Source organism: Oncorhynchus nerka, linkage group LG5 (genome assembly GCF_034236695.1).
Source record: "Oncorhynchus nerka isolate Pitt River linkage group LG5, Oner_Uvic_2.0, whole genome shotgun sequence".
Lineage (NCBI taxonomy): Eukaryota > Metazoa > Chordata > Actinopteri > Salmoniformes > Salmonidae > Oncorhynchus > Oncorhynchus nerka.
In genome coordinates this window covers 48,342,643-48,359,308 of record NC_088400.1, presented here as the reverse complement: position 1 = coordinate 48,359,308, position 16,666 = coordinate 48,342,643, and the positions used below count along the sequence as shown (strand labels likewise).

At 43.0% G+C, this 16,666-nt stretch overlaps 1 protein-coding gene and 1 long non-coding RNA gene across 2 annotated transcripts in view; one reads left to right on the top strand and one right to left on the bottom strand.

Moving 5' to 3' along the window:
- The window catches only part of LOC115129574 (palmitoyltransferase ZDHHC9-like), a 45,011-nt gene that overhangs the window by 9,116 nt on the left and 19,229 nt on the right, over positions 1–16,666 (top strand). Inside the window, exon 2 of the mRNA XM_029660093.2 lies at positions 9,554–9,714. Coding sequence (XP_029515953.1) covers positions 9,554–9,714 — 161 coding nt within the window. The remainder of the gene's footprint in view (positions 1–9,553; positions 9,715–16,666) is intronic.
- LOC135571806 (uncharacterized) lies at positions 9,555–15,523 on the bottom strand. The gene is made up of 2 exons (XR_010463968.1): positions 15,056–15,523; positions 9,555–9,694 (listed from the first exon to the last, which is right to left on the bottom strand). It is a non-coding gene; the product is annotated as an uncharacterized LOC135571806 (long non-coding RNA).

Here is a 16,666-nt window from a genome sequence, read left to right as displayed (position 1 = left end):
TCTGGCCTTGGTATGTCCAGCTATCCTGGCAGCTATGTCACCTTCCCTTCATGTAGTCTGTTTTTAGTGTTCAGCTATTCTATACATCTTATGCATTTGTCTATATGTTATATTTGCACCCACACGGTCGATTGTGTTTTGCATTCTAGAAAATGTCAGGGAGGAAAGCCAATCCAGACTCATCGTGGAGAAAAAAAACGCTAGTTTGGCTGGAGCAATGTGGATGGGTAGTCAGGTTACTAATAAACACAAACTACTTCTGACAGCTCAAGGCCAACAACTTCAGTGGAATTCTATGATTGCATTACACTCTGACCTCCCCATCTTCGTTCTCCACCCACTAACTTTCCTTCCTTTGGGAATCAATTCACTGCTTTAGGGCCCTTCCTTTTAATGTGGATTTAGGATTAGAAAGAAGCAACAAGGCATAGACAGGGGAACAGAGAAGCAGTGTCCTCACGAGTGGGCTGGACCCAGTCCAACAACAACCAACCAACCGGGTAGCCCTCTTATTACTAATCTCCAACCATCAGCAATCCGGCGAGAGAGGCTACCCCTGAAGAGTAGCTGCCCCTGAACAGCTACCCCTGAAGAGTAGCTGTGCTAAATTGCGGAAATGAGCAACAAGCACACAACAGAAACACAAATTGGTAGAAGCCATTGGTAGGATGAAGCAATCTTTTCCCGGCGTTGATTCATATAATAGGATTCACGGCTTGTGTGGTCTTTGTACGTGGGCTTACTATTTCCTCAGTGCCCCTGCTCGGTAACATTTCACCATTTTGTTTATAATAGAATTTCAGACATGCATTTCAGTGGCGTTTGTGCTTTGAATGGGAGCTTACCTCTGTGGCAGAGAGCAGGGTTGTGTTTATTAGGGCATGTTTTAAAACAGAAAATGGAAATGAGCATTTCTTATTGGACTAGGTTCCTCAGTTTGTCTGTTTTCTTCCATTTGGTACCGAATGAACAGGCTCAGGCTTTGATTTGAGTAAATTCACTGGGGGAAGCCAATCCAGGGGAAAGGCCATATTACAACCTGTGTCGTGATAATCGAGTTGTTTGCTCTATAATCTGTTAGTACATTACGTCTTGACACCGTGATGCATGACATGACTATATTTCTGTATCGACCTCGCTTTGTGCACGAGGGCATTGCCATGCGGAAACAGGAAAGGGCCTTCCCCAAAACTGTTGCCACAAAGTTGGAAGCACAGAATCGTCTAGAATGTTCTATGCTATAGCGTTAAGATTTCCCTTCGCTGGAACTAAGTGGCCTAGCCCGAACCACGAAAAAACTGCCCCAGACCATTATTCCTCCTTAACCAAACTTCACAGTTGGCACTATCCATTATGGTAGGTAGCGTTCTCCTGGCATCCACCAAACACTGATTTAGTCTATCGGACTGCCAGATGAAGCGCTATTCATCCCTCCAGAGAACGTTTCCACTGCTACAGACTCCAATGGCGGCGGGCATTTACACCACTCCTGCCGACGCTTGGCATCGCACATGGTGGTCTTAGGCTTGTGTACAGCTGCTCGGCCATGGAAACCCGTTTCGTGAAGCTCCCGACTAACAGTTATTGTGCTGAAGTTGCCTCCAAATGCAGTTTGGAATGAGATGTTCGACTAGCAGGTCTCCACATACTTTTGGTTATGTAGTGTACATTCAGCCCCTTGCGAATTGAAGAAAATGTGTGAAACACAAAATAATATTTTCTGGGTAAGCCTGGCTTCCCTCGGCATCCATGAATACATGCCAGTTTTTTTTAGTCATTTAGCTCTCTGAACTGAAGGCCTGGCTGTGTGTGTCCTCATGGACCTGCTTACTGTGCCCGTGATGTTCCACGGCTCAGCTCTCCAGAGGGGGGGTGTATGTGTGAGTGATGGAGCAGGAGCATGGCACACAAGGGCAGTGTATCATCTGTGTTTGCCCATGTAACTGAGAGCGAGAGCATGTGTGTGTGTGTCCTGTGTAGGGGGGGGGGGTGTATGGCGTCCGGGGTGTGTACCTAGCCTAGCAGAGCGTTGCTTGTCATCTCCCTCATATATTTTGTGTGTGTGTGTGACGAGGAAGGAGGGCGAGAGAGAAGAGCACTGCCAAGTGCTGACCTTGCAGTCTGACTCTGGCCAGAGGATCTAGTAACAGGCCTCAAGGTCTCCCAGGCATCTATTTCTTTCTTTCTCTCGCTTTCTCCTGCCTGCGTTCTTGCTCATATATGCTTGTTTGTTTTAACATCCTTGTGGGGACCAAAAAATGGATTCCAATTTTTTTCCATTAAGCCCTAAAACTAAATCTAACCTCTCATTGTAACACTCTCCCTAATTGTAACCCTTCTGGATTTTCATTCATTTGTCTGTTTCCCTGCCTAATAAACACGAGCCATGCAGTAAAATCCCTAATTTATATTCCGCTTCTTGGAAACCATTCTGCATCTAGCTCCCATAACAATAAGCACGGTTGTGTTCAGGAGGGCACAATGTAACACCATTTCTAAAACGGGAAATTAAAATGATTCGTCAAGGTTTTTGTGCCTAATGAACAACCCAGTCAATGCGCTTATTTTTTTTTATTTATTCAGCTGGGAAAACCTACTGTATCTACTTCCAATAACAATGAAATGGAGTCTTTGTTGACTAAAAGCTTGCTTGTTAAAGGTTGTGTTTTTATGTGAATTTGAGTGAAATGATCCTGTTCGTATCTGTACTTCAATACAAGCAGGCGAGTTAGGGACGCACACTTAATACATATTTGCCTCCTCATCAAAGTGCTGTGTAATGGATGACAGCTGCTACTATTCTCCCAAGAGATGTCTTCTGTCTGATGTCAAATTTTAAAGGCCTGGACTCAGGTGCGCGTACTGCCTCGTAGCCACTTTGGCAGCATTTTGGGTCTTACGGTTTCAGTCCCTTCCCAATTTGCAGATCAATGTGTATTACATCCCAAATGGTCAGAAGTAGTGCACTGTCGGGGATAGGGTGCTATTTGGGACACAACCAATGTTTTGCAGTTGCTTGTTGGGCCCTTTAGTATTGTGGAAAATCTGTTCCTTTTCCCCTCTCTCTGTCAGAGGTCACTGGTGTGGTATTTCATGTTTCTGGAATCAAATATTGTTATTATCTGATTAATTCGACACTTTGTTCTGCTCCACTGTGTTACAACTTTTTGTTGCTGATTCAACTTTTTTTCTGACTAAGATCAGACCGTTTTCAATTCCGAACGCACATAAATTTAGATTGTCCTTAAGTTTACTAAACAATTGTGGTGTCTTAAGTTCATTATTCAGCTTTAATGTAATTTTATGCCACTAAAATGCACCTTTACTGTAGGTTGGGATTATTTCTTATTGTTTTAAAGGGGTGTTTCCAGCCAGCACTTTGTCTTGTGGCCATAGCTGAAAGTCTCAAGCAAATATGTCAGGAGGATAACTGGGCACACGCATTTTGGAAAGTTCATGTAGAAATATACTATCTAGAACAAACATGAAGGAATCGTGTACTACTGAACGTGTTGAGATGACTGAATGAGATCACTGGGGCCTCTATTATGGAACTATTTCCTGTGGGCATCAAAGAGAAGCAGCCAATGTCATTTGTGGGCTCTGTTTTTCTCCAGTGCCCAAGAAAGAGTGAGTGAGACAGGGAGAAAGTTGTGGGCAGACATCCTTACAAAATATGTAAGTTTCACAGCTGTCCCACTGCAGATCTGCTAGCGCAGCATTACGGTACACAATTCATTGGTATTGTGATTTCACTTCCGCTCTCCGACGGACGGCTAAAGTTAAGACTGGGTAGGAAGTAGTTAGGCATGACATATCCCTCTGATGCTCAGGCACGGTGGTGTTGCTCAGCATGAGGACTACTAATATTTGAAGTCTGCAACATCTCTACTTTAGAGAGAGTTCCACTTGCGAAGTATATGATGGGCCAGTTTCCCAGACACAGATTTAGCCTAGTCCTGGGTTAAAATGCATGCTCAATGGAAATGCAGTGGGGCAAAAAAGTATTTAGTCAGCCACACATTGTGCAAGTTCTCCCACTTAAAAAGATGAGCGAGGCCTGTAAAACTTTTGTTATTGACCAAATACTTATTTTCCATCATAATTTGCAAATAAATTAATTAAAAATCCTACAATGGATTTTTTTCTTTTCATTTTGTCTGTCATAGTTGAAGTGTACCTATGATGAAAATTACAGGCCTCATCTTTGTAAGTGGGAGAACTTGCACAATTGGTGGCTGACTAAATACTTTTTTGCCCCACTGTAAACAGTTTTGTCCAAGAGTGGGTGTAATCTACGTTCAGGAAATGGGGCAGATACAGTTTAAGTCGGAAGTTTACATACACTTAGGTGGAGACATTAAAATTCGTCTTTCAACCACTCCACAAATTTCTTGTTAACAAACTATGGTTTGGCAAGTCTGTGAGGACATCTACTTTGTGCATGACACAAGTAATTTATCAAAAAATTGTTTAGACAGATTATTTCACTTATAATTCACTGTATTACAATTCCAGTGGGTCAGATGTTTACATACACTAAGTTGACTGTGCCTTTTAACAGCTTGGAAAATGCCAGAAAATGTGATGTCATGGCTTTAGAAGCTTCTGATAGGCTAATTGACATTTGAGTCAATTGGTGTACCTGTGGATGTATTTCAAGGCCTACCTTCAAACTCAGTGCCTCTTTGCATGAACTCATGGGAAGATCAAAAGAAATCAGCCAAGACCTCAGAAAAACAATTGTAGACCAAGTCTGGTTCATCCTTGGGAGCAATTTCCAAAAGCCTAAAGGTACCAAGTTCATCTGTACAAACAAGAGTACACAACTATAAACACCATGGGACCACGCAGCCATCATACCGCTCAGGAAGGAGACTCGTTCTGTCTCCTAGAGATGAATGTACTTTGTTGCGAAAAGTGCAAATCAAACCCAGAACAACAGCAAAAGGACCTTGTGAAGATGCTGGAGGAAACAGGTACACAAATATCTATATCCACAGTAAAACAGATCCTATATCGACACAACCTGAAACCATATCCGCCATAAAAAAAGCCAGACTACGGTTTGCAACTGCACATGGGGACAAAGATCATAATTTTGGGAGAAATGTCCTCTGGTCTGATGAAACAAAAATAGAACTGTTTGGCCATAATGACCATCATTATGTTTTGAGGAAAAAGGGGGAGGCTTGCAAGTCTAACACCATCCCAAACATGAAGCACAGGGGTGGCAGCATCATGTTGTGGGGGTGCTTTGCTGCAGGAGGGACTGGTACACTTCACAAAATAGATGGCATCCTAAGGTAGGAAAATGATGTGGATATATTGAAGCAACATCTCAAGACATCAGTCAGGAAGTTAAAGCTTGGTCGCAAATGGGTCTTCCAAGTGGACAATGACCCCTGGCATACTTCCAAAGTTGTGGCAAAATGGCTTAAGAACAACAAACGTCAAGCTAGTAGAGTGGCCATCACAAAGCCCTGATCTCAATCCCGTAGAACATTTATGGGCAGAACTGAAAAAGCGTGTGCGAGAAAGGAGGCCTACAAACCTGACTCAGTTACACCAGCTCTGTCAGGAGGAATGGGCCAAAATGTACCCACTTATTGTGGGAAGCTTGTGGAAGGCTACCCAAAACGTTTGACCCAAGTTAAACAACTGAAAGGCAATGCTACCAAATACTAATTGAGTGTATGTAAACTTCTGACCCACTGTGAATGTGATGAAAGAAATACAAGCTGAAATGAATAATTCTCTACTATTATTCTGACATTTCACATTCTTAAAAATAACTGACCTAAGACAGGGAATTTTTACTAGGATTAAAAGTCAGGAAGTGTCTAAATGTATTTGGTAAGGCGTATGTAAACTTCCGACTTCAACTATGTCTCCAACTTTGATAATTGAGCCCGTTTCATCGACACCTCAACACGAAGGGAACAGTTCTTGTTACTTAACGAGTCCTGTACATATCCTCTCCCCTGTGTATGTGTGTGAAGTTCAATGGTTCAAAGTCTAGATTAGAGAGCCCTCATGCAAATGTCCCTTCCCCTCCAGTAGTTAAAATTTGGAAGTGAACTTCTCACTCTGCATCAGTTAGCTATTCTAATTGGTACCAGGTAAGGGTGGTGCCTTTGCATTGCAAACATTTCCAGGGGTGATATATTATCTCTGCTTCCAAGAATTGGCTGTTACAAGCTCAGCCTCATGTGTTAGGAAAGTGTGCGATACCTTTTACAGGGTCCATAGCATGCATGATGGGCTATTGGTCAAATTCTAAAGGGATAGAGCAGCGAAATTACAGATTTAGATACCGGTATCTTAAATGAAATGTGTTGCTCAATGACTCGATTCATTTAAATGTATGTTTTAGTGTGACGTTCCAAATGCCTCTATCGCAAGAATCAAGGTTTTTATATATTTTTGGGTCCCAGTGAGGGAGAGGAAGAACAAACAAAATAATGTATTAAGAGAATATATTAAGAATTACATTAAATAATCTTGAGATTTCCCAGAGGCAAATAACACTGAACTACGAATCTGAACGTGAGTTGACTACGCTGTTGACGTAATAATTTACATTTACATTTACATTTAAGTCATTTAGCAGACGCTCTTATCCAGAGCGACTTACAAATTGGTGCGTTCACCTTAAGACATCCAGTGGAACAGCCACTTTACAATAGTGCATCTAAATCTTTTAAGGGGGTGAGAAGGATTACTTTATCCTATCCTAGGTATTCCTGAAAGAGGTGGGGTTTCAGGTGTCTCCGGAAGGTGGTGATTGACTCCGCTGTCCTGGCGTCGTGAGGGAGTTTGTTCCACCATTGGGGGGCCAGAGCAGCAAACAGTTTTGACTGGGCTGCGTGGGAACTGTACTTCCTCAGTGGTAGGGAGGCGAGCAGGCCAGAGGTGGATGAACGCAGTGCCCTTGTTTGGGTGTAGGGCCTGATCAGAGCCTGGAGGTACTGAGGTGCCGTTCCCCTCACAGCTCCGTAGGCAAGCACCATGGTCTTGTAGCGGATGCGAGCTTCAACTGGAAGCCAGTAATAATACATGGACATGCTTAAATTTGACCACGCATTTTTTTGGGGGTGCCAGAACACATTTTCAATGTTGTGGTGTTTTAATCAATAGTAGAGCTGTAGCCACTGAATTATAGTTCTCTCTTCTCCGACTGGTGTAGTTATGTTGGGAGATTATGTCCGGTCTTTTAAAAATTTTTTTTTTTAGCTTTTTCTCTGCATTTTATATCGGTCCTTTTCGGTGGATTAAACGTTGATACAAATATTATCGGTTTATATCGGTCAACTGATTTTTAAATCGTTCAGGCTCTAAGAGCCACCCAAAGCCAAATGTATGGCTCTGGTACCACACTGGTTTTGGCTACTGGTAATGTCCAGGAATTCCAGGTGATGACAGTGTGACTAGAATGCTCAACCAGTCATCAGTGCTGGAATTATACATAATTGAGAGACTGCGAGAGGGCTGAGACCAAGCTTCCTTTTCCTGCCTCCCTCTCCGTTCTCTTTATTCACTTCCTGTCCTCTGTTGTCTGTGATGACTCTGCAGTAATTAAGCAAGCTCTAGGCAACTGTCTCAGGGCTTGAACCAGTGGAAATCTATATTGATTGGATGGATCTCTACCTTATCATTTTTTCCCATTTAGTGTAGAAAAGGAAGCCTGATCCCGGATCTGTTTGTGCGGTCTTGCCAACTCCATATGGTTGTTGTCAAGAACACACTGCAAAAACAGATCTGGAACCAGGTACTGGGGGAAACTTATCGGACCTGTCCTGCAAGTATGGCACCAGTTTGCAAACGTACCAGTCTAATCTACATAGTGCCTTTTGCTCTACTAAGAGTTAAAAGGAATACGTCCTGAAATCAAGTAAATTTGCATAATGTGAAAGGAACATTGTTACCTGGTATTTTGTTGGCTCACTCTTGTACACTGTAGCTACACCCCTCACCTTAACCTCTTCCTCACTCGTACAGTATGTTTCCACTGTGGTGTAGGACAGTGTTTGAGTCAGCATAAAATGGCACCCAAATAAAAAGAGGAAATTGAACATTTTAAATGGGAACTGAAAACGACAGTCGGTGCCTTGGGGCTTATATCACAACAGCATTTGTACCAGACTGAGTGGGGAGAATGTTTGTTTTTGAACTAGAAAGAATCTTCTTGGATTGATAATGTTTTGGGATTTTGTCTGGAGATCCAGTCTTTATACATATGGATCCACTAGAAATCTGGTGTTTTGAAAAAATGATTTCCTTTTTACATACCTCTTGCATAATCAAACCTATATCCTGTTACACCAGGGTTTCGGTCGTCCGGACCTCAAGGTGTGCACATTTTTGTTTTTTGCTCTAGCACTACACAGCTGATTTTTCAACTAATCATCAAGTAGTGTTATGGCAAAAAAACAAATGTGCCCTTTGGGGATCCCGAGGACCGAGTTTGGGAAACTCTGCATTACACCATTTTGCTCACGGGCACTGTGAAAAACACTCATGATGACTCATCACCCATGCGCTGTCTAACATGCAATACTTTCTGCCCTGTCTGACCCCCTCTTCTTTCCAATGCTCCCTTCACAATGAATTCCATGTGGCATATATAGCTCACAAGGTATTATAAATGTGCTGCTAATTCATTATGAAGAGGGAAATGTTACCATAATATATTACCCTTACATTATGGATGTGTGATCTCTTCGCATGGGGAAGGAGGAGAGAAGTGCAGCTTTTCTATTAATAGCTCAATGCAGTGGCCTGCAGCGCTTACCAATCTGCCGCAGCACTTTACAGACCACCTTCGCCCCCGTGAAGGGGAAAAAGGGCCTTTTTTAGAGGGGATTCCTGGCTGCAGAATGGTATCCTTACTCTATTGTCAGTTTACACGTGCCAACTGGTTTTATGTTAATGCAGCACTTCCCCCTCCCCCTACAGAGTGTGAGCATTCGGAAGAGTAAACACTGTCTCCGGCTGTTGATTCTTGGGCCATAGCTGCAATGCGCGTGTGTGTGTGGCCCTAGGGGAAGGGTTGCAGACCAGACGGCCCTAACAGCACAGTTGCGACAGTGACCTTCTGAGCACGGCTCTACAAGAATGTGTACAGGCTTGTTTCTCAGTGCCGACTGTGCAGCGCTTTTGTTGACAATGATGGGACGCTAATACCCTCTCGTGTATAAGCAGAGGGAATCTTCCACCCCCGCAGCCATATTGTTGTGCTGCCATAAAAGGAAAAATAGATTAGCTCCTGGGTCATGTAAATACATATTTTATATCAGATGAGGAGCATTAGTTTTGGTATGAAATTGAAGGCAAGAAATTGTAATTTTCCACTAAATTCATGAGAATTTGCATCAACATAACTAAACAGAATTATCACCATGGCACGAACTATCCTGCTTTAGCTTAATGTTTTATGGGTCAATCGCATTATAATCACTCAGTAAGGAGTATTATTAAGAGACAACATTGTGTGGTACATTGTTTGCTTGAATATTGCTATTAACCTATGGTCCTCTTATCACATCTGCAGATGCCCATACCTGGCAACCCACCTGTCCCCTGCCATCCCGGTCTTCGCTGTGGTCCTCTTCCTCTTTGTCATGGCCATGCTGCTAAGGACCAGCTTCAGTGATCCGGGGGTGTTGCCGCGCGCCCTCCCCGAGGAGGCCACCTTCATTGAGATGGAAATTGGTGAGTAGTTGACCCATACCTGTGTCATCATAATAATAATTCACATCCATGCCTCCCTCATTATTCTATAAGCCCTGTCTAGAAAAAAAAAACTTAGGTGAGGGTTCCCCAACTGGCGGCCCGCAGCCTGAATTTGGCCGGCGGGTGATTTTATTTATTGTAAAAACACCAGCAAATCAGTTCCAAGTGGTTGTCATTTTGGGAATCTGTCCCAAAGTATCCTTCCGCATAATAGAGAGACGTGATCGTATACAAGATCGTAAGCAAGGCTTGACATGATTATGTTTTGGTCAAATATAATATCTGTTTGGGCTTCTTGCAATCAAATTGCAGTCTACAAAATATTCAAAATGATCTTCTGAATCTGGTTGATCAAATCAAAGTTTATTTGTCACGTGCGCCGAATACAACAGGTGTAGTAGACCTTACAGTGAAATGCTTACTTACAGGCTCTAACCAATAGTGCAAAAAAAGGTATTAGGTGAACAATAGGTAGGTAAATAAATAAAACAACAGTAAAAAGACTGGAAAATAACAGTAGCAGGGCTATAAAAGTAGCGAGGCTACATGCAGACACTGGTTAGTCAGGCTGATGATTCCTGCCAACCCCCCTAAATGTGTATATTCGAAACCTAAACTGGATCACCGTAGTGTGACACTTCTGTAGTTCTGAAAGAGCTCCATCTAGCTATCTAGCCAATCGGAGAACAAGGTGGAGCTACTATCATGCTGCCCATACCGATCTAATCCTTTGTTGTACATGAAATGCCTAAGGGTTAAAGGCTAGCGAGGTCACTTCCGGATATGGAACAAATGTCACCGGGTGGCTGGGGGAGGACTGTGAATTGGGAACCAAGCGAGGTCAAAAGCCTTCTAGGTGCATGAATAAAGTAAGTGTGTGTGTGTGAGGGCAGCAATGTGGAGACTAGAGGTTGATCGATTAATCAGAATGGCCGATTAATTAGTGCCGATTTCATAGCAATCGGTAATCGGCATTTTTGGACGCCGATTACATTGCACTCCATGAGGAGACTGCATTGTTGACTACCTGTTATGCGAGTGCAGCAAGGTGCCAAGGTAAGTTGCTAGCTAGCATTAAACTTTATCTTATAAAAAACAATCAATCTTAACATGATCACTAGTTAACTACACATGGTTGATGATATTACTAGTTTATCTAGCTTGTCCTGCGTTGCATATAATCGATGCGGTGCCTGTTAATTTGTCATTGAATCACAGCCTACGGGTGATTTAACAAGCGCATTTGCGAAAAAAGCACCGTCTTGCACCAATGTGTACCAAACCATAAACATCAATGCCTTTCTTAAAGTCAAAACACAAGTATATATTTTTAAACCTGCATATTTAGTTAATATTGCCTGCTGACATTAATTATTTTTAACGAGGGAAATTGTCACTTCTTGCGTTCTGTGCAAGCAGAGTCAGGGTATGTGCAGCAGTTTGGGCCGCCTGGCTCGTTGCGAACTGTGTGAAGGCCATTTTTTCCTAACAAAGACCGTAATTAATTTCCCAGAATTGTACATAATTATTACATTTACATGAGCGACTTACAAATTGGTGCATTCACCTTATGACCTCCAGTGGAACAGTAGTGCATCTAAATATTTTCAGGGGAGGGGGTGAGAGGGATTACTTTATCCTATCCTAGGTATTCCTTAAAGAGGTGGGGTTTCAGGTGTCTCCGGAAGGTGGTGATTGACTCCGCTGTCCTGGCGTCGTGAGGAGTTTGTTCCACCATTGGGGGCCAGAGCAGCGAACAGTTTTGACTGGGCTGAGCGGGAACTGTACTTCCTCAGTGGTAGGGAGGCGAGCAGGCCAGAGGTGGATGAACGCAGTGCCCTTGTTTGGGTGTAGGGCCTGATCAGAGCCTGGAGGTACTGAGGTGCCGTTCCCCTCACAGCTCCGTAGGCAAGCACCATGGTCTTGTAGCGGATGCGAGCTTCAACTGGAAGCCAGTGGAGGAGCGGAGGAGCGGGGTGACGTGAGAGAACTTGGGAAGGTTGAACACCAGACGGGCTGCGGCGTTCTGGATGAGTTGTAGGGGTTTAATGGCACAGGCAGGGAGCCCAGCCAACAGCGAGTTGCAGTAATCCAGACGGGAGATGACAAGTGCCTGGATTAGGACCTGCGCCGCTTCCTGTGTGAGGCAGGGTCGTACTCTGCGGATGTTGTAGAGCATGAACCTACAGGAACGGGCCACCGCCTTGATGTTAGTTGAAGCGACAGGGTGTTGTCAGGATCACGCCAAGGTTCTTAGCGCTCTGGGAGGAGGACACAATGGAGTTGTCAACCGTGATGGCGAGATCATGGAGCGGGCAGTCCTTCCCGGGAGGAAGAGCAGCTCCGTCTTGCTGAGGTTCAGCTTGAGGTGGTGATCCGTCATCCACACGGATATGTCTGCCAGACATGCAGAGATGCGATTCGCCACCTGGTCATCAGAAGGGGGAAAGGAGAAGATTAATTGTGTGTCGTCTGCATAGCAATGATAGGAGAGACCATGTGAGGTTATGACAGAGCCAAGTGACTTGGTGTATAGCGAGAATAGGAGAGGGCCTAGAACAGAGCCCTGGGGGACACCAGTGGTGAGAGCACGTGGTGTGGAGACGGATTCTCGCCACGCCACCTGGTAGGAGCGACCTGTCAGGTAGGACGCAATCCAAGCGTGGGCCGTGCCGGAGATGCCCAACTCGGAGAGGGTGGAGAGGATTATGACTTAACATTGAAGGTTGTGCAATGTAACAGCAATATTTAGATTTATGGATGCCACCCATTAGATAAAATACAGAATGGTTCCGTATTTCACTGAAAGAATAATAATTTTGTTTTCGAAATGATAGTTTCCGGATTTGACCATATTAATGACCTAAGGCTCGTATTTCTGTGTGTGATATTATAATTAAGTCTATGATTTGATAGAGCAGTCTGACTGTGCAGTGGTAGGCAGCAGTAGATTCGTAAGCATTCATTCAAACAGCACTTTCGTGCATTTGCCAGCAGCTCTTCGCTGTGCTTCAAGCATTGCGCTGTTTATGACTTCAAGCCTATCAACTCCCGAGATTAGGCTGGCAATACTAAAGTACCTATTAGAACATCCAATAGTCAAGGGTATATGAAATACAAATGGTATAGAGGGAAATAAGTCCTATAATTCCTATAATAACTACAACTTAAAACTTCTTACCTGGGAATATTGACGATTCATGTTAAAAGGAACCATCAGCTTTCTTGTGTTCTGAGCAAGGAACTTAAACGTTAGCTTTTTTACATGGCACATATTGCACTTTTACTTTCTTCTCCAAAACTTTGTTTTTGCTTTTTTGTTTTTTATTTAAACCAAATTGAACGTTTCATTATTTATTTGAGACTAAATTCATTTTATTGATGTATTATATTAAGTTAAAATACGTGTTCATTCAGTATTGTTGTAATTGTCATTATTATATATAAATCGACCGATTTAATCAGTATCGTCTTTTTTTTAGTCCTCCAATAATTGGTATCGGCATTGAAAAATCAGTCGGTCGACATCTAGTAGAGAGCAGAGCTTCAGCCTGTTTTAATTCGTGTTTGTTATGCTTTATATCGCTAAAGGTTCATCATCCATGCTGTTCTGAGCTCATCCCCTAGTCAGATTTATTTTCTCCAATCTGAAGTGTACTGTTTCAAGCCTTGACGAGAGTTTGAATTCATTGGTTTGGCCCAACAGCGAAGCATTGTGACGTTGTCATTATCTAAACAACATTAGCACAGGCACTAATTATGAAGGCACAACCAAATAGGGATATTTTGCAGACAATCTTCCTATGTTACTTTGTATAACCTAGCCAGATGTGGGTCTGAATGAACTTGCTGCACATGCATGTAATTGTTTTGATTACCTGACCACTCCCTAGTGGACTATTGTTAGAGTTGCGTAAATTCAAATCTGGTATCAGGATAAATATAACAATGAGTCACCGATTTTATACTATGTATTGTTTATTAACTAAGTAATAAATGGCAAATGCAACTTTCGTGTATACGGGCTCACTGTAATACCACGCAGGGCAGAACAGGGAACTGACAAGACGTATGTAAAACAGTATTCTTTACACTGTGATAGGCCAACAGACGGGTTGGAACTGTCTATCACAGTAGAGACTGGGCGTGGTTTAAACTTGCACAGCCTATTGCAGGCACTCAGGCAGGTCCCCAGCCTCTTGGCGCTTCTGTTGATAGATGTAACTGCTGCTTGTGAAGAACATCCAGGCTCTCATGCTCCATACCGTTATCTCGCTCCTGTTATCTAACAAAAGACCGCTTGTTCTCGCAACACCCCACTCTGAATGTGCCCCCCCAACTCATTGAGTCTTCTGTATTTTTCCATCTCAGTTAAACCTCGTGATGACCACCCCTCCCTATCACAACTTTGTAAGATACAGCAAGTCACACCATGTGCTCAATATTGTTACATACAAACGCAAGGACAAAGCATCTGCTGGGCTGTTATCTACAGTTTTGCAACATGCAGGTCACACCATGTTACTCAGTTCTTGTCACACACAAACAGGCAAGTAGCAAGCAGTTGTTTAATCTCATAATGATGCTCCAGTGCACAAATACAGACACCTCACACAACCAACATCAGATAATATTTAATCATATATATCTAATGGCTATAATGTAAAATACAGGATCCAACACTATCCACAATTTTTGCAATTATTTCAGCCAGCTTCTCTTTTCTATCTCTTGAGGAAAAAGCCTGTCTGCTCTGCAATAGCCATGCCACAGCCCAACCCTCCCTCCCTCTCTAGCTGTTCAGTGTGCAGCCTCTCTGTCTGGGCGGTGAAGATTCACATTGCCCTCCATGTGTCCCTATTCTCTCTCGTTACGGTCTAGAGGCGTGTGTGGGGGGGACTGGTAAGAGGTCCTCTCCAGATGACAGAACAAGGCTGTAAATGATTGCCGCTGCTGCAGGTTGTCCACTGGAAGTGCCTGGGCTGGCAGCATTCCCTTTGTCACGGCTTTGACTCGAGCGTTCCAGTCAGAAAGCACTGAGATGCATGCTAACGGCTATTGGGCTAACATGCTATTGCCTATTGGGACGATATGCTCCCTTTGTGACTGCTCTGACACATGCCTTCCAGTCTGACTCCATAGAGATATATGCTAATGGGTTTTTAGCTAACATATTATCCCAACTTACTGTTGGGCTAACATGCTATTTACTGTTGGGCTAACATGCTAATGAATTTGGGATAACGTTCTCATGTTTGGGCTAACAATGGCCGCAATGGCACTACTTAGAACAGCACGGCCGTTCAGTTTGTGACATTACCTTGTTTAGCAGATGGAGTATGTTGAGCCACAGATTGCTTTGTTGGCGTGCATCGATCCTTCCCTGATAACAGATTTTTCGCTCCTCCCAAACGTGTCTTCCTCAGTGTAAACTTGTACAGAGCCCACACACATACCACACCTTCGCATAAAATGACAAGAGAAATCGCTCAAATGCCAAAAATAAGTCACATCCTCATCAAGCTGTTCAAACGTGTTTGTACGAGAAAAAGAAACCACCAACTTCAATTCGGCTTGCCTTTTTTAATTAACAAATCAAATCTTATTTGTCACATGCGCTGAATACAACAAGTGTAGACTTCACCATGAAATGCTTACTTACGAGCACCTTTCCAAACAATGCGGAGTTATAAGTAATAAAGATTTTGGACACAATAAAATTAGGCTATGTTTTCATGCACACTAATAATAATATTACACGGATTATAGCAGTAGGCAGAGAAAGGAAATTGTCATGTAAAACCCTTACTTAAATTAAGATAAACAGGGTAAGCATACGCTGATTTAAAACACCTGGTTTTCTGAGCAATCTTTTGAATTATTAGGACATGTAAACAGCTTAATCACAGTTCCAGTCGTATATTTGATCTGCACATATGCCAGCAGTGGTAGCCTCTATCTTATGTGCGAGTGAAGTGAGTTCAGAAAAACTGAAAGAATGCATCTTGGAAATAGTTTTCACATCCAAAATGTACATGTCCGAACTCTGAGTCAAATAACTTGGCAATAATATGGTCGCTGTAGTAGAACGTTTATTTTCTTCTGGATTTTCTGCATTTATCAAAAGTCCCTTCAAGTTGTCTGATTTTGATGTGTCCATGTAAACAGGATTATTAGGGGAAATTGTTCATCTTCCAAAGCATGTAAATATTTTAAACTATTGCGTTAATCTGACTATCCGCCATAATCGTATTATTGTGTGCATGTAACTGTGCTCACTGGGTGTACAAAAGATTAGGAACGCCTTCCTAATATTGAGTTGCACCCCCTTTTGCCCTCAGAACAGCCTCAATTTGTTGAGGCATGGCCTCTACAATGGCCTTTGACCATTATTGATACACACAGGGAAACTGTTGAGCGTGAAAAACATGGCAGCATTGCAGTTCTTGACACACTCAAACCGGTGTCCCTGGCACATACTACCATAGCCCGTTCGAAGGCGCTTAAATATTTTGTCATGCCCATTCACCCTCTGAATGGCACACATACACAATCAATGTCTCCTCTCCTTCATCTACACTGATGTGAAGTGGATTTAACAGGTGACATCAATAAGGGATCATAGCTTTCAACTGGATTCACATGGTCAGTCTGTCATGGAAAGAACAGGTGTTCCTAATGTTTTGTACAGTAAGTGTACAATGAGTATTGGTACCGGGTACGAGGTAGTTGAGGAAATATGTACATGTAGGTAGGGGTAAAAGTGACTAGTCAATCAGGATGTATACCAGAGTAGCAGCAGTGTGTATGTGGTGTCAATATACGTGTGTGTTGGAGTGTGTGGGCAGAGTCCAGTGAGTGTGCATAAAAAGGGGGTCAATGCTTGCGCTCCAGTACCACTGTAGCAGAGTGTGGCTTGGGTGGCTGTAGT